The 18291-nt window shown below is 56.5% G+C and overlaps 1 protein-coding gene across 2 annotated transcripts in view; it reads right to left on the bottom strand.

The window, feature by feature from the left end:
• Positions 1-18291, bottom strand: part of JAKMIP1 (janus kinase and microtubule interacting protein 1) — a 141793-nt gene that overhangs the window by 15139 nt on the left and 108363 nt on the right. The window contains exons 11-18 of one of the 2 annotated variants that reach the window (XM_047798566.1): positions 17192-17275; positions 14311-14373; positions 12570-12668; positions 9931-10032; positions 9175-9228; positions 8574-8639; positions 2007-2075; positions 475-552 (exon numbers count right to left, since the gene is read on the bottom strand). In XM_047798566.1, coding sequence (XP_047654522.1) covers positions 475-552; positions 2007-2075; positions 8574-8639; positions 9175-9228; positions 9931-10032; positions 12570-12668; positions 14311-14373; positions 17192-17275 — 615 coding nt within the window. Of the gene's footprint in view, positions 1-474; positions 553-2006; positions 2076-8573; positions 8640-9174; positions 9229-9930; positions 10033-12278; positions 12669-14310; positions 14374-17191; positions 17276-18291 lie in introns of those variants that run through there. The other variant, XM_047798564.1, reaches the window with a different exon arrangement.

Raw genomic sequence — 18291 nt, 5'->3', positions numbered from 1 at the left:
CGTCACCAGGAAGCACTGAACCAGTCCCGTGACTGGAACAGGATGCTGCACAGACCACACCACAAGCGGTTCTGGTTCTGGGGGTCGCTCGGCCTTTGCTCATGGCCGAATGTTCCTTTGTAACGGTCTCTTTTTGCTATTCATGGGGAAGCTTGCTCTGGGTTTTAAGCATAAAGAAGTATTATTGAGAAGAAAGTTGTCCTTTGTCTCAAACGATTGCAAGAACTGATTAAGCGTGGCTAAAGAAACCATCAGGCTAGGTAAATGTTTTTGAAACATCATGATGGATTTGGAGAAAGTGACAACTTATCTGTACCGTCACGTGGGCTGAAACTAGTCGAAATGCGGAGGTGGTGTTGGGATCGTGCCCACGCAGCACCTCAGGGACCCCAAAGGTGCCATCACCCCAAAGGAAGGGCAGCCTGTAATACTAGGGCTAAAGAGCCAGAAGGTCCAACCCACTTCCGGTCCTACCAGGTAAGCCTGGTCAAGGGCTTGCTTCCTGTAGTCTAGCTCCTCCTCCAGGTAGCCCTTCTGCCTGCTGAACAGGTCCTGAAAAAGAGGAGGCGTCCAAGGTCAAGATCAGCACAAGAACCTGTCACTGGGCAGCCCTTTAGAGCCCACCTACTCAGACTTGCTAGACAGTGACGGCCCCGCGGAGGTGGGGGCCGGCCAGGTGCTTGGGTGAGAAGGGAGGTCAGGTCTGCCCTGCTCGCTCTGGCACGAATTCCCCAGAAGGAGCCTCCCCGCCCAGGAACCTTGATCGAGCCTGTCCCAAATCCTCCCAGCCTCCTTCCTCTTGGGTGCCTGACCACGGTGAAGGGGCCACCCCCCAACTTGGTGCTCAAGCCCAGGTTGCAGGAATCCTTGTCCTGGGGGCCCCTGAAGACTGTCTCAATAGTTTTCAGGGGCAACTCCTCCTCCCCCCCAACATGAGCAGTGTCACCCACCTCCCAGTCAGTCTCAGCACTATGTCCCCACCCTCCAGGTCACTCGGTCCTCAAAGGTATGATCGCGCTAGAACCCAAATCTCTTCTCTGACTGATTGGGGGTTTCGGGGTTAGAGCTCAGGTGCTGCAACCACTTGACTTCAGACAGGACGAAACAGAGGGCCAGAGAGGACCAGTGCCTTGTCCTAACGCCACAGTTCACTGGTGGCAGAGGTGGGACTAGACACCCAGGCCTGGTGATGCCACCCAGGGCTCTTCCCAGCCCATTCGCTGCTTCCAGGCCTTAGGCTCTTCCTTCCTCCCTCACCTCTCATTTCCACTGCCCGTGACTCAGCGGGTTAGGGATCCAGCGTAATCACGGCTGTGGCTCTGGTCACGGCTACGGGGGCGGGGGGGAGGTGTTGATCCCTGGCCTAGGAACTTCCATATGCCATGGCTGTGGCTAAAAGGGGAAATAAAAAGCAAGGAAGGAAGGAGGGAGGGAGGAAGAGAACATGAATTGGTCCTTGAAGCTCAAGAACCATCTCTCTGGGAAGCCTTTCCCGACATCCCCAGGCTGGGTAAGATGGATCCCGCACTACGCCCATGGCACCTGGTCAATATTAGGTACCCACATGTGCCAAGCACTGTGCAGAACGGGCTGTGTGTCCAGCATCCCTCCTCTGAGAGCACGGGGAGGTGAGACAGGAGCCCCACTGAGTAACGAGGAGACCAGTGTCCAGTGTGTCTCTCCCAAGTTCATGGCCAATAAGGGGCACAGCGCAGACCGCAGCCCTGTACACACATCCCCACGGGCTTGTGGGATAGCCTGTCAAGGCAGGGACCCCGCTATTCGTTACCAAACCCCTCATCCTGGCAAGGGTCCAGGAGGGCGAGCTCCAAAAATATGTATCAAGTGAATAACTGAGCGAATGGATGATAATTACACAGGACAGCAATTAGGGCCAAAGCACGATTTAGAAATGCGTGCAAATAAATACAGGCAAGGCCGTCCCGGGAGCAACTTGTCTGAGCTGTCACCTCCCTCCCCCTCCCCCCTCAGGGTCACACCTTTACCTTCTCCCTCTCCAGGTCAATCATCTTCTGGGTCAGGGCCGCCTCGGTTCCCTCTATCTGCTTCAGCCACTGGAAAACATCAGGGACAGAGGGCAGAGGGCACAGTGAGAACCAGGTCCCGCCAGGGCCCACCTTCTAGAGGAGGCTGCTGGCCCGAGAGGAAGCCACGTGACAGGGTGGTCCTGGAAACGGAATCTCATAGGCATTATGGATGTTTCAGCTTTACAGACGCCTGCTCAGGTATCAAAGGGACACACGCGTGTGCATGTGCACGCAGGTGGGCGTGGGGCGTGTGCCCAGGCGAGCCTGGGCGCAGGGGTGGCGGTGGGGTGGGAACGCAAATCCGTGCTCAGTGGGCAGACTCCCAGCCCCCCTCGAGCCCACATCCCGGTAGGCAAGCCTCCAGGGTTCTCTGCCCATCGCTGTGCGGGCAGCTTCATCCTGGGACCTCATCTGGCCCCCTCATGACTACCTTGGGGGGGAGGGTCACCCCATTTTGCAGGTGAAGACCTAGCAGCTGAGCTAAGTCACTTGTCCGAGGCCACACAGATGGGAAGTGGGGATTTCAAACCCAGCTCACAGGACAGCACCCTGCCGCCAGCCCCTACAGCTGCCCCCCCTGCAGCCACCTGGGTCAGGTCTGGGCAGCTGGCTGCACTGTGGGATGCAGGCACAAAAGGGGGTCCGGCCGTGCAGAGTACGAGGGCCTGAGAGCACCTGCCAGGGGTGCAGGTGATAGGGGATCCTGGTCTCAGGTCTGGGCTGAGGAGGAGCGGAAGGCAGGCAGCTGTCCCTCAGGTGGAGGCACGATGGTGTCTCTTTATGAGGAGCCCGCCTGAGAGATGGGGACCCACGTTACTGGATGTCGCCCTGTGGGATGTTTTGGGGGGGGTCCAGGGGTGTTGGGTCTGACAACAGTATAAGTATGAGCATTCAACCTCCCCGATGCGAAAGGCCACGCACAGCCCTTGCCTTGCCCCGCCCCGCCCCGCCAAGGGGCCCGCCTGTGGACACGCCCCTTCCCGACGCCCCGCCCCCTCGGCGCCGCGCGCTCCTCCCCGTCCACCGCCTCCGACAGGGACTCCTCCCGCCCCTGCGCCCTCTCCCGTCTCTGAAAGTCTCCCAACTGTCCCCCTCCAGCCCAGATCTGCCCCTACACGCTGATGCCTCAAGGCCCCTGAGAAAGGGCTCACAGGCCTCCCTCTACCGGGAGGACCCGCCTCACCTGCCCCGGGAAGCGGGGAGCAGCCCTGGCTCCTCCCACTGCACTTCCCAAAGGCGGGGCCCACCTCCGCCCATGCCAAAACCCCGCCCACCCCGCCCCAAGGCCTCCACCCAGTGCAGGCCCCTCTCAGCCTCCAGGCTTGCCTCTGACCCCAAATCCCTCCTGGCCCACCTGCCAGCAGGTTCTCAAAACTTCTCATCTATTTATGGAACTTCCCTGTTCCGGCTTCAAGCCCCAGAGGAGACCCCATTGCTCCTGACACGGGCAGGGTGACAAGCCCCGCCTCCTTTTACCTCAGGGCCTTTGCACAAGCCCCGCCTCTGCCTGGAACATCGCCCGCCGCCTCTCCTGTCCCCAGCCGGGGCCCTGGGCCATTACAGAGCTAACACCTACTGAGCCTTTGAACCTGAGTTAGCTGACGCCTCCCCTAGGAAGCCTGCCTGCTTCCTGAGCCCATGGGGTCAACGGCCCTCCATGGATCTCTCCCCTGTCACAGCAGTCACCTGACAGATGGCGCTTTCCCTCGTCCCACTGCATGGGATACTGGGCACGGCCTGGTGTGAGGCAAGTGCCTCAGACATTTGCTGGAGGAAGGAGGGTGTGGGGTGTGTGCTGGGGAACAAGCCTGGCGAGGGCTCGGACCCCAGAGGCTCCCCACTTAAGTCACCACGAGCACGGCCCCTGGGGCGGCCCCAGAACCGAGAAGCAGGTGCTCAGTGCCCACTGCAGCCTTTCCTTACACGTTGCTGAGAGGGTGCCCAGTGTCTTAGACACAGGTAAGCATATTTTTGACAAGGAATGAAAAATATTTCATTTTTACTATCCTAATACAAGCAGTCATAAAACGAATAAAATAGAATAGGGAAAAAAAAAATCCAGTTTTGAATCATTGCAATAAGCTGCTTCTAGAACAGGTTTTTTTGTAGGACACCCTGTCCAATTTTCTCCTACTGTTAAAAAACAAATGAATTGGAGTTTCTGTTGTGGCTCAGCGGGTTAAGAACCCGACTAGTATCCATGAGGATGTGGGTTCGATCCCTGGCCCTGCTCAGTGGGTTAAAGGATCCTGTGTAGCTGTGGCTGTGGTATAGGCTTCAACTGCAGCTCCGATTCCACCTCTGGCCTGGGAACTTCCGTATGCCGCGGGTGTGGTCTTAAAAAGAAAAAAGAAAAAAAGAAAGATTTCAGGAGTTCCCGTCATGGTGCAGCGGAAACAAATCCGACTAGGAACCATGAGGTTGAGGGTTCGATCCCTGCTCGCTCAGTGGGTTAAGGATCTGGTGCTGCTGTGAGCTGTGGTGTAGGTCACAGACACGGCTCGGATCCTGCATTGCTGTGGCTGTGGTGTAGGCTGGCAGCTGCAGCTCCAATTTGACCCCTATCCTGGGAACCTCCAAATGCTGTGGGTGCAGCCCTCAAAAGGCAAAAGACAAAACCAAAAAGAAAAGATTTGATATTCATATTCTGCACATAAAGAAAAAACTTGACAGGTCCTCTTCAGCCAGTGCGAGAATAAAGTGAGGCCAGAAAATGCTGGCCGTGGGCATCCTGGGCACGTGAGATCATGGATTTCATGTTCGAGTCCGGGCCTCGCTCAGGGGTGAGAATGCCAGAGGCTGTGCCCACCCCAGGAGAGAGGGGAGTGGGGGCAGGGTGCCTGCCTGTCCCCAAACCCTCAGGGAGAAGTGAGTCAGCCCACCCCTAGGACACGGGGAGGGGGACTCTCGTGGGACGTGTGGCTGGTGCAACCCCATCCCAGCCAGCACATTGCCCATGGAGGCTGGACCCGATCCCAGAGCCGGGGTGTGGGAGCCTCTCTCCTCTAAGACCCCACCCTCCCTTCAGAGAGGGGACCCACAGCCTTGCTCCCGCTGTTAGAAAGCTGGCAGTGGCCTCAGCTGTGTTCTCTAATCTGCTGTTAGAGATTTTTGAAAACTTCCATGGATTCTTAAAAACTTCCACTTTCTGATTCTGTTTTTTTTTTTTTTTTTTTTTTTGGTTCTGTGGTCATTATTGCTTTTTAGGGCCGCACCCACGGCATATGGAAGTCCCCAGGATAGGGGTTGAACCAGAGCTGCAGCCATCGGCCTACACCACAGCCACAGCGACACTGGATCTGAGCCTCATCGGTGACCCACACCACAGCTCACGGCAACCGACCCACTGATGGAGGCCAGGGCTTGAACCTGCGTCCTCATGGATCCTAGCTGGGATCGTTACCACCGGGCCACAGCGGGAACTCCTCTCTGACCGATTTTAAATTTGAGGGAGAAGAGGCATGACTTGCGACCCCTTGCCAGGCCCCCGACGAGCTGTGTTCAAGCTTCCTCCCTCAGCATGTGTGGTGAGAGACGTGCTGAGACGGGGCGGTGTGTCTCCCTGAATCTTCCAGACGGAGCAGGGCTTCCCCGGGTGGTGATGGGAGGAGGGAGAGCGCCTGGGACAGGAAGCCGTTTGCAGCAAGATCTGCAGGAACACGTGACACTGCCGTCTGCGTGGCACCTCACTCATAGGCCACCAAAGGGGCTTTGTGCTTCTAAATAATTGACCACTGACACGGATCTCAGTTTGGTCAGATATCAGTACCAAGTGGAAATTTTAAAAATGAGGTATACTTGATGGCGGGGGGCTGACGAGGATGTTGGGGGGGGCCTGGGGTCCCCCACTGTGAGCTTTTCCTGAGCACCTCTCAGCTCCCGAGGGACTAACTGGTCCCTATTCGCCTGGGACTGTCCCTGTTTCAGCACTGAAGTTCTCTGGCTGGGGAAAGCCATGCATCCAGGGTAAACTGGACTAGCGGACAGCCTGGCTGTCCTGCCGGCACTCCCAGGGGGTCCTGCTGACCCCCTTCTCTTCTGGGGCTTCCCTCTTGGTGCCAGACTCTCTCTGAGGGGGAGACAGAACCTCTCCCAAGCACCGGACCTTTGATCACAGACACGCGTGGAGCTAGCGTCCCTGAGACAATGAGGAAAAGCTAAGTCCAGTCCCCACGGACTGTCCCACATGGGCCCCTCTCCCCTGGCACAGAGTTGGGGCCTCTACATGCCAGCCCCTGGCACCGTCCCTCTGCCACCACCCTTGGGGGATCTGGGGCAGAGCTGGCAGTTAAGGGCAGCTGGCACAGCTCTCTGTGATTCAGGCACAAGCTTGGCATTTGCTGACCAGCCTGGCAAGGCTCTGTGGTCAGCAGTGATGGGCAGCACTGCAGGAGCGGGTGCAGGTGGGCAGGGGGTGGGTGACAGGGTCAAAGCAGAGTAGTCGAGGGCCAGGCAGGCCCCGTGTCCTCAGTACAAAGTAGATGAATGGATAACTTTACAGGATTGTTGAGAAGAGGAGGCGCTCCGAGGGTCTAAGTGGGGCCGAGGCTGCAGGTCTGAATGCCCGCTGTTTGCAAGTGTGGGGAGGACCACGGGGGAAGGGATGGGAGAGCCTGGTACCCGCACAGGGCTGCTCTAAGTGGGGCTGGGGAGTCCCCACAGTCAGCTGCCCCCCGGGGAGATGCCGGGGTGAGACAGAGGGAGACCTGCCAGCCCGGCTGCCCCAACCCCACCTGAGCCCCTAGCGGTTCCTTCCATGGCTCACTGTCCACAAGCAGTGGTTAAACATCTTCAGGAACCCAGCCTTGCCCTGGGGGCTTAGCGATACTTGGTCCCACTTAAAAGTGCCATGTCCTGGAGTCTCACCACCCACCTTGTAAGGCTCACGGTTCAGGGAGATGGGGGGGCCACCCACGGCACCCCCTGCAGGTGGCAGCTGGGTGGCTGGGAGCCAGCCCAGGAGGGGCCTCTGGAGGCTGAGGAAACCCTGGGTTTGGCATCACCACATCTGCTGGGCATGCTGGGTGCTGGGCACTCAGAGGTTTACTCTCAGTGGACACTGAGGTGAATGAGGAATAAACTAGACTGGGTGGCTGGGCACTCCACGTGACACCCCGGTCCCAGAGGCCACGCTGTCACGTTTGGCTCTGCTGGTGAGAAGGGCGTTTACCACGTGCCTAATCCCCACCGTTACCTGCATCCGAGGGGCCACCAGCCAGTCGGTGCAGGTCATTCTCCCCGCCCCCCCAGCTGCCTGGGCACACAGGTGCCGTGACAGAGACATGGAGCCACCACCTCTCACCTGCGTGCCCTCAGCAAGGCTCTGCCATGTCTGTTACCAACCATTTAGTGCCCTGTACACCACTGCAGAGGGTGGACAGGTGCCCGGGAGAAAAAAAATCTGACCTCATCATTATCAAACAAGCCTTTCAAAGTTTAACTCATGTGCTTTAAAAGAAAACGATCTATGAACAAGACTGCCTTAAAACGTTGGGTGTACTTAACAGATCCTAAATTAATCTAAAAGGCAAACAGGAATGTATCTTTAATAAATGTGACAAAAGTTATTCTCTTTAGTACGTAAAGCGTGCAGAGAAATCCCTAAGAAAGACGGTAATGATGACAACGGCGTATCCAATCCGCGAACAGATGACTGTGTGACTGAATGTATGACGAATGCGTAACAAGCTCAATGGGACATTGTCCAGAGAAGTGGAACCACCATTCACGAGGAAGAAGAAAATGGACAATACACGTAAGAAACTCATGATGAAGAGCACGCAAATAAATGAAAGCGGAAAGAAGGGCTTCATGGGCTGTTGCCTCTCCTCCCGGCAGAGTTCTTAGCGGTGAGAAGCGCCTTGCTGAACAAGAAGCCAGCAGCGCTAACGCTCAGGTAGGAGGGGCGGGGGACCACTGTTCTGGAAACCATCTGACAGCTGCAAAACGCTGCAAAACTTTCTCATCCACCGGCCCAGTGGCCCGGGTTCTAGAATCTATCCCGTGGACGCGTTTTAAAATGTAGATAGGAATTTACTGCTCATGGCTGCACGACAGTAAATAGAAAAAAAAAAAAAAAAAAAAAAGAAGTGGGATGTGCTTACCATCTAACAGCAGAAGAAAAAAAAACCTTAAAGGGTGTGGCCAGGCCGGTCTGTCTCAGGGTAGGAACTTATGAAGCAGGTGTAACAGCTATAGTCAAGAATGATCTCGACTAAGTTTTAAAAAGGGGTGTGGGACAAAAACTCAAAAAAACCCTGGAAGGAGGTCTAGCCACTGTCACATGGTTTCCTCCACGGGAGGGGGGTCCGTGGCCTTGTCTCTCCTCCCCCGGCTCGGATTTTCTACCCTAAGAGGGAGGGGCTCTCAACCAGCAAACGAAAAGGCGTGCACGTGCGCATGCAGACGCAGACGGACGGGAACGCATGCTTCCAGAACAAAGCGAGACGCCAATGTACAGTTTCTTGTATGGTGCCGGGCAGCTCGGACAAGGAGCGTGGACAGAAATGCCGCTGGGCTCTCTACCTTTTCACACAGGGCGAGCACAGTTCCAGCCTGGATTATGGCAACCTGTTCTTCATTCCTCAAATTCTAAAACACAAAAATGGGCACGGGCGTTGTACACTGATCCCACGACACGTGCAGACAGCCCTCCACAGCTCGGCAGCGACAGCGGCCTCCCCAGGGTCAGCCCCGCTCACGGGCGGGGCCAGATGCCACAGAGCTGAGGCCCGGCGCCCCCGGAGTGGGGAACCGCTCCGGCGGTGGCATCGAGCCTTTGAGAAATAGGGCCTCGCTCCAGCCAACCTTTTACGAAGGCAAGAGTATCCCTTTTCCGCTTTCAGAAATCTGGCGTGACTCCCGTCCCTCTCTGGGTGTTTCTCTTTAGGCTCCCCGCCCCCCATCCCTCCCAGGCTATAGGATGACCTGGCTTTAAAACCCCCACTTCGGACCAAGGGGCACCCAGCCACCCACGCAGGAACGTGGCCATACAAAAGCCTTACATTGTACTGAGGAGATCTCTCAAATCAGGAAGAAATTAAAAGGGAACAAAACAAAAGCCACACAAAGTCACACCCGCATCCAAACGAGAACACGAAACCAGAAACCGATCGCTCATAGTTACCCCGTTATCGCCAAGGATATCTAATTTCTTCATAAGTTCAGAAATATTCACATCCTGGAAAAGACGTCCAACGTTCATTTTGTGTGAGCTGCAAAGACCATCCACGCCGACCTCTAGGGCCGCGGCCCTCGCTCCTTGAAAAGACACCTCGGGCTTTCTCGCCTCTGCTGCTTTTCTCCTAGACGGCAGGGCCGGGCTGAGCGCTACTCTTAGCGGTCCCTTCAAGGAGGGGAGGGAGCGTATGGGCTGCGTTTAACGCTAGCACAAACCCAGCTTTCTAGAAAGGCTCGAGGACGCTTGTGGGGCAGGAGGGACCCCTCTGTGCCCAGGGGCCCAGCAGACTCTGAGGAACCACCACGGCTACTGATTCCAGAACGCAACGTGCTTCGGACACTGCCCTGAGCCCTTCAAGTTCATGATCTGGTTGAACTGTGGCCACTCAGATCTCCCAGACAGAGCCTGAGGCTCAGAGAGGTTCCGGCCCCCACGAAGCGAGGGGCCAGGGCCGCGCTGGGGTTTACGCTCAAGGCGGCCCCCCGAGGCTCTGCGCCTGTAACCTGGGGACAAGGAGAGTAACACTTGGTGACCCGCGACCATGTGATGAACTCCGCCTTTCAGATACGGTGGAGGGTTGGGGTATCTCGTTCAAGTCAATTCTACCCCTGGCACCAGGACGCGATCCCCTTTCTGGCTGAGCCTGGTGCTGGAGCGGGCCCTTGGCCGTGGTACAGTGGGGGCACCCCCCAGGCACGCTACCTTAACTCCTTCCTGGTGACAGAACAGCTGGAGGGCGCTGCTGTTGTTCTCGGGGAAGGTGGTGATTTGGAGGTTAAAAGCTGGCGACCTCCGCTCTCTCTCCTGGGGAAAGATGTGGTTTGAAAACAGAACTTTATTGGAGGATTTACCACTCGTCATTTTCCCACGTTACTCAGCAAAAACCAACGACTTCCGCTCGGCAAAAGCGTTACTAGAAAGCGTGCACTCAGACACGGTCTCCTTGTCCGCGGCGGAGACGCTGTGTGTGTGTGTGTGTCGCCTGCACGGCAGCGGATCTCCTGCGGAACCTGGGTTACTTCTTCACCTCATGAGCTGGGGAGAGAAGGTTAGCAGAGGGTCACAAGCTGACCTGCCGACGGAAGCCCAGGGAGTCGTGATCATTGCTAAGGACTCTGCCAGAACAAGCACGTGGCATTCCCGGGGAAGTCATCGCTCTCACGTTTCAAGCTCACACAGCCGCTAGACGGACACTGGGGAGGCGGAGGCCGAGGTCCCACGCCAGGGAGCCACAGGGCCAGGACGCAGACCCTGGCTTCGCTTTCTTTTTTTTTTCAATAATCTGCTGACTTGATTCACAATTTTTTTGAAACCCCATTGACCCTCCAAGGAGCATTCGATCCCCGCCTTAGACTGACAGTGAAATCTCACTTCCTGAGGAAGGAAAGCAAGCATTTTCCCAGCAGCCGGACTTGTTCATCACAGGTAAAGCGACAGGCCGTTTAAAGGGACAGGAGACCAACTCCCTATGCAAATACAGGATAGAGCAGCCAAACAGTCCTAGGCTCACACATGTGCTTCCTACACAGAGGTGCCTTTCAGCCCTGAGCAATGGGCAGGGACAACCAGCAGAGACCTTTCCAAATTATAGTTCGAAACCAAAGTTCTTACTTTCTCCACATTACGGTTCGTAAGCCTGCTTTCAACCAGATCGGCAGAATCTAGGTAGAGGAGCCGTGGGCTTCTTTCGTCATTCACCTAATGCTCAAGACCAGGTCTTAACGCGGAGGCTCTAAAGGAGAGGGAAGGGCAGGGCCCTTGATTCAATTAATTTCCATTACGGAAGCCCCGGTCTGGCTAACCTGGTTCGAAACAGTTTAGAGAGAAAACCTTATTTCCCTTATTAGACAAGAATGACAAAATCCACCATGGTTCTGTGCTACCGATGCCTCTTCTACCAGCCATACTTACTTAAAGGGAGCCTCCATAGAAAAGGGGACAAAAGAAAGCTCATATGGGAGAAGAACCAAAGCCAGAAAACTAGTTTCTAATGGCTCCAAAGGAGGGCGGAGACAAAGAAAATTCTAGTAACGTGACCAAGGCTTATTATGGGATTCTCAAGAGAAAGACACATAGCAAGGGGCCACGAAGGTTTTCTAACAGCGGCCGAGGCCTTAACCACGGCCTCCGTCACGTCCCTTTCTGCTGCGTGAACGAAGGACTCAGCTCACGTTCAAGCAAGAGCTGAGTCGCACGGCAACACTTGGTTCTGAGACACTCAGGCCACGGTCCATGCCAGCACCACAGAGCACAAGATGGAAGGTTCTAGGGCAAGCAGAATCTTAAGTGAAGCAAAGAGGAGAAAACAAAATCAGAGAAACACGGACATTGCCAAGGCGCTCGCTTTTACTGAGGGTTCTGGACATGCAAAGGCTTCAGCGGCAGGAGAGCAGAGCCGTGTCACCCACAGATGCTGAGAGGAACCAGTCACAGACTCGGGTGATGGTACCATGTCGATGGTTTGTAAACGGAAACAAAGCAAACGGAAAAGGATTAGGAAGTAACGTGGCAGCAGGGCAGGGCAGTCACACACCCGAGGCAGCCGTGGAACCCACAGTGGCGTCCCACGGGATCCAACTCTGTGCACGGAGGAGGCTACTGAAGGTGGGAAGGCCACCCCTCCCTGTGAACAGCAGTCACTCTCCTTGCACACCCTACAGAGCAGTTCTGAATTGCGGTTTGCGTTACAAACAGGAATCGTTTAAGTCCAGTGCTGCTGCGAGGTCTGTATTCACTGGATCAAAGGGCTGGAGCGAGGTTATCATTCGCCTGGGCAAATATCTGCTTTGACCCTGGGTACTTACCTGACGTTCACCTTGGCAAATAGAAAATGGGCCAAACTAGCAGTAAACACATCACCGAGTCAGCTGCCGGCCAGGTTAGACCCTGCTCCTTTCAAAACGTGAGATTCATGCATGCAAGGTCACTTAAAAAGGTGTGTTATTAATTGCAACAGTGCTTCTGTCCGGGTTTGCAGAATGCATACCAGGTGACTATGCATGCAGGAAAGAAGTAGTTATGGAAATGAAACACAAATAAAAAAGGCAAAATATTGCAAAAACAAATTATTTTATTAAGTGCAAAAACAAGCCGTAGGCAATAAATATATTAGCTCTGGTACATGTCCAAAGACTCGGCGAGCATTCTCTCCAGAACATATTAAGGCAGTGAAATTATTCTGAACATACAGGTTTAAAAAAAGAAAAAGAAAAAGAAAACACGTGTCACACGTCCCCTTACACATGCTTGAGAAACGTCTGGGACTTTCACATGAATTTCAGTTTGGGCTCAAAGAGAATGTCTGCTCCGTTTGAGAGTTTACAACAGATAGAGTCTCTTACTTCGAGTTCTAGCACTCTGAATTCTAACAGCTCGTTCTGATCCTTTGCGTCTTGCATTTCGTTCTTCAGCTGGTTCTTTTCCATTTCCAGCCTGTTAATCTAGATCAGAGACACCTACGGGTTAGCGGGTGGGAGCACCCCTGTCTCACTGGGGGCCGTGAGAACCTGTGTGCGCCCTGACCGTGGACCCCCTCGGTGTTGGCCCGGGGACACGGGGGCGTCACCAGGGGGAGGGCGGGAAGGCGAGGCAGACACTGCCGGCCTTTTCTGCCACAGAGGCCGGGGTGGCACACACAGAGGCCGTGTCTGCTTCGTCCCTGGGGCCCTGGGCCTGGCTCAGTGTGGGGACCAGGTGTTTGCTAAATATACAGATGGTGGAGAAACTGAGGCACGGAGCAATGAACTCAGGGGAGGCAAGAGTGACCGCCAAGCCTGTCCCAGGTCTCCCACCCCGCCCCGAAGAGGCAGCCCAGCCAGGGTCTGCCAACTACAGCAGGACGGCGCCTCCCCTGGGTCCCCCAGGGAGCTCCCACGGGGACCATGATGCTGGCGGTTCTCCCAGAAGCACAGGTCAGGCTGGGGGGCAGGGAGCAGGGGAGACCCTGGACCAGCTACGTAGCTACAGGTGCCTCAGTTTTGCCCAAGGAGGCAAACGGCAGCCCCCACCTGGCTGCCCGCAGTGAGAACTAAGCCAACGCACAGAAGCCAGGGCCTCGGTGGTCACAGCCACCTCCACTCCCTCCCGTCTCTACTGGGATGGTGCTGCCCCCTAGGGTGACATCTGGAAACAGCAAGAGTTTGCTGTGCCTCCCTGAATTTGGCGAGCAGGGCAAATGACCCGAAATCTCTCCCAACGCCCGAGGCCGACTCTGCAGGACAGTGACAAGTCCTGTCCCAATGTCCCCGCCTTGGGACACATGGGATGGTGAACAACCACAGAGCACGGCTGCACAGAGCTGGGACGGACAGCAGCCCCCCTGCCAAGGGGGCGAGGCCGGGCTGGTCCAGGTCGGGCACTCCGGGAGGCTTAGAAGCTACGGCCTAAGCCAGGTCCTGTTCCACGGGTACAGAAGGTGCAGGAAAAGCGAATGTATGGGACAGAAAGTAGACTGCCAGGGGCGAGCGGGGGGAGACCGGGGTCACTGCGAATGGGCCGAGGGTCCTTTGAGGAGGCTGAAAAGGCTCTAAGAAGCGCACGGTGGGGAAGGCTCCCCGGCTCAGTAAATTGTAAAAGAAAAAAGATCACTGAATCGTTGACAAATAAAAATAAAACAAAATAAAGCTAAGGCCTTGTCCCAAAGCATTAGGTCTATTCCCCAAGCCAACCCCTGGAGAACTCTGGACAGTTGCACGAACCAGAAAGTCCATGAGCAGAGAAGGAAGGACAGGCTCAGCTCTGCCAGCGCCACGGCCTCCAGCCCACGAACTGGACCACGACTGCCCGGGAGCTGCCCGCCGGCCGGCTCCCTAGGCCCCTCCGTGAGGGTGGGGGTTCTGGAAGCCAAGACAACAGCAGAGGCGGCCGGGAAGCCCCCCCATGTCTGCAGGGCGGTCTAGACCAGCTCTGTGGACACCCCCCCAACAGAGGACAGAACCAGGACCAGGGGCCGGAGCCCCCAGGAATCGGCTCGACCAGAGGGAGACGTCTCTCTTCTGGGGGAGGCCAGGCCTCTGGGGCCACCAGGAAGGGGGCGCGGCGGGCCTCTGAGGTCCCTGGGGGCCGGGGGTTCGTGGCACGTACCTTTTCCAGCAAGTCCTGGTTCGTTCTGATGAGCAGCTGCTTCTCTTCGACCCATTTGGAATCCTAGGGAAAGTACCAATTATGTTCACACTCGTGGAAGCAAACAGACAGTTGAGGAACAAAAAGTGTCAGGGGGAGAGGTCGCTTCCGCCGTTGGAATGGCCACACCGCCCCTCTGACACCTTAAACCCAAAAAAGAAAGGGCAGGTTTTCGGCACATCCCACCTCGCGGCTCCCCTTCCCTAGGGCACTGGAGGCTCGTCTGTTCCGTGGACAGGAAAACAGCTGCAGCGCCACCAAGCCGGCCCTGGGGACCCTCCCTGGCCTTGTCCTCTGCAGTCCGCGAGCCACACCCTAAGGGTCTGCCCAGGCCCCACAGCCCCGGTGTCGTTACCGTAACACACCAGTGCTGCCCTCACACCCTCTGCCCTTGGCCCCTCACCGCATCTTTGCTGGTCACGTCCTGCCCAGGAAAGTTCCAGAAGCACAAAGCGCTAAGTTTGCCTTTTCGCCAGCATCCCCAGGGCCGAGCATGGTACCCAGCGCGCAGCCGGAGCTCAGCAGATACCAGGGGATGGACAAAGGAACGAGAACTTTCTTCCGCCCGACCCTCTACCCAGCGCGTATCACTCCGCGTCATCCCAGGGTGATGCACGCGTAGGGCCACAGGCTGAGTCCCCGTGAGGACAAGGCTGTGTTCCATTCGTCGTTTCTTCCGGGCGGGTTGCAGGCCCTGCCGCCCCCGTCTCTGTGCCCCTTTACGGCAGCATTTCCCGCAGCCTCGGGGCTGGCTCGGCTGCGGCCCCTGCGATATGAGCAAACGGGATGCAGGCGGAGGTGGGGCATGAACTTGTGCTTTGGGGTCTGCCTTTTCTTCTTGCCCCCAGACCACCAGGGGGAGAAGCCAGGGGAGCTTCCTTGAGGATGAGAGACCACGAGGAGAGAGCTGGCCATGGCTGGCACCAATGCTCAGACAGGACAGCAAGGCCATCGGTGGCCATCTAGCCCCAAACCATCTACGGACAGTGGAGACTCTAGAATGACCCCAGGTAAGACCAGCAGCAGACCCACCAGCTGAGCCGAGACCAAACTGCTGATGCACAGAATTGCCAGCAAATACAATTTTTTTTGCTGCTGTGAACAACTAAGCTGTGGGGTGATTTGTTAGGCAGCAATAGCTAACTGATAGTATCACCCCATCCCTCCAGCATAGAGCCTGTGCGGGCCAAGGGCTCTGGTGAGTGTTCACTGAGTGAATGGCCATGTGCTTTGTCCCAAACTGGCCCCTTCATTTAGCAGCAGTGGAGGGCAGAGCAGGCCTGCAAACAGAGCTTAGTAACCTCAGGTGGGAGGTTAACCTAGTCGTAGGCTGTGGTGGCGGGAGTTACGAGCCGTGAGCTCAGCCTGGAAGAGGGAAGCCAAGGTCACCGGCGGCTTGGGACAGGAGTTTGGAATCAGCCTCATCTCCCACCCCCCTTCCCCAGCGTGTTAAGCACTCGGATGAGACCCATTTTAAAGATGAGGAAACCGAGCCTCGAGAGATCATGTAACCTGCCCCAGATCAGCGGCAGGGCTGGCTGTGCAGTGTGTGCTCTGCTCTGCTCTCCTGCCTCCGTGGAACATTCTGGACAGGTTACCTGAGCAGCTGCCCACTCGGTCCTTGCACGATGAGCTACCCTGTGCTCAGCCTGAGTGCTGGTGGGAAGTCAGCCGCCTCTGTCTGAATCTCAGTCCCAAGCCAAGCCCTCATCCCACTCACTGGACACCAGAGTTAGTTCTGAGCCATCTGCTCGGAAGCTCTTCCCGAGTCCCCCTGAACCCTGGAACCTCTTATAATCCCTCCCTCAATCGCCTCCCTATGCTCTGTGCCCCACCCCTCTGTGGCTCACCTCCTGGGGGCCGGGGCAGCGGTGCCCCCAGAACACCAGACCCGCCCAGCACGCTCTGTGACACCCTCACTGTTGGCAGGAATGTGCCGAGGCAGCGAGCAGCCTCTTTCGCTGTTTCGTCTCCCCTGCCGAGGAGTGGTGTGGACAGGCCAGGACAAGGTGGCACTGCCTCTGCTGCTGGATCCCTGGGTGACCACGTGGAGCAGAGACCCTCTGCCTGCAGGAGGGCAGGATCACGTCCAGCAGGACGGAAACCTCTGGGGGAGCCATGGAGAAGTCTGGCTTATCCCTTTCCACAGGGAGCCCTCTAACGGGGAGAGCACGGCCCGCCTGTACTGACCCCTGGGTTGGTCCTGCTTTTAGACGCTACCCCCGAGGCTGGACCTCCACCCAGAGCCCCTCAGGGTCCCCCTAACCCCAGGGGACGGGTCTGGACCCAGCCTTTGCCTCTCTGCTGTGTCCTGCTGTCGACAAAGGCCATGGATTCAGAGATTCCAGACCTAACCAAGTGCAGAAAACGCGCACATGGAGGTGACTCTCATCTGAGAGGCTTGGGGCCCAGGTCACCGTTCGCCGTGAGGCGGTCACGGCTCGGAACCCTGAGGCCCCCTCTGCCACCACTCAGAGCTGATCACAGATGCCAGTTCATTTCCGCAACTTAACCGTGACCGACAATGGCAGCTTTCTCCCCAGATTCGAGTCAGAAAAGATTCTGGTGACCGCTTTGGGGATTAGCTCCAACTCTTGTGCATTTCACAAACAAAGAAACGCCACGTGAGAATCTCATAACGTCTTTGACTTTTTAAAACTCGGTAAAGAGGCGTGCGAGCTGGAATAGTCTCGCCTGGCCTCTGCTACTGCTTTTTTTCCGCTAACGTCTCTGGAGCCACCGATGAAGTTCTGCAGCACAGCCCTGGCACCAGGGCCCCAGCCACACCACCGAGGGGACAGAAACGCAAAGAGCCACAGAGCACACGACCACCGGCGCTCACCTGCCCTTTCTCGACCAGCAACTTCTCCAGATCCTCGATTTTGGCCTGGCACCTCAGCAGATCAGCTTGGAGCTGTTCCCGAGTCTGAAATGAGAAGAAGACCAGGAAGTGAGCAGGTCGGACGGTGACAGAGGAGGAGACGGGACCAGGCTGCATCCAGGCTGAGAAGAGGGTCCTTTGTGAGGAGCCCAGGCTCAGAGAGGCCTGGTTACATCTGCGTCCTCTGCCACCTACACGTGCGACGTGTTTAAGAAATAAAAGTCTTCAAGCCACTGCCGTGGTCACACTGCCATTTATAAACAAGGACACTGCAGCCTGGAGAAAGGACCAGTGTCTGCCCTAGGGGTTGTAAGCCAGATGCGTCAGGTCCCAGCCCAGTCTTCTGGACAAGGTCAGCGGCTGCAGCATGAGCACCAGCAACACTTTTACGCTGGCTCAGTCCAGCTCGTGGGCCCTTTGTCCTGGAGCAGGGGCTGAAAACCAAAATACCCCAGGCAGCAGGCAGGTTCTGTAAATAAAGGAAGACAACTGGGTGCGGGGTAATAGGGAGTGGTGGGGACTGTGGCAAACCAGAGTCACAGGTCCCATTTCAGGGCGACTGCCACTCAGCAGCTGCAGCCAAGTGAGACTGTGTGGAATGGGAAGGTAGGCACTGCCAGATGTCCTGAACTTTCTAGAAAAGCCAGGAATCTGGATTTCCATGTGAAATCTCCTGACTTTTAAGCATTGCAAGTGATGAAACATTTAGTAAAAACCACATGATTAGCCCAAACCAAGTCTAGCAATACATCTCCTCCAATCTACAGGTTACAGACTGAATGTGACCGTGCACTAGAAGCTTCCCTCCCGCAGCCTCACGCACCACCTCCTACCTCAAGGGGCTGTTGTGGGAATGAAACCGGGGGCACGCTGGGGCAAAATGCTGGCATTGGTGGGCGTGCTCCCGGGAGCTCCCGGCCGTCAGCGGAAGGCCAGCGGACTGCGTGTGGTCTATGCGGCTTCCGAAGGCGGGGTATGGACCACTGAGCGCACACCACTAGAAGGCAGAGGTCGGCCCGCAGCACGAGGGCTGGCGGGGCCCAGACCGGACTGGCCGGCAG

Source organism: Phacochoerus africanus, chromosome 10, assembly GCF_016906955.1.
Source record: "Phacochoerus africanus isolate WHEZ1 chromosome 10, ROS_Pafr_v1, whole genome shotgun sequence".
In the NCBI taxonomy this organism is placed as follows: domain Eukaryota; kingdom Metazoa; phylum Chordata; class Mammalia; order Artiodactyla; family Suidae; genus Phacochoerus; species Phacochoerus africanus.
Note: the sequence above shows the minus strand (reverse complement) of the source record. Positions and strands in the feature narration are given on the sequence as shown.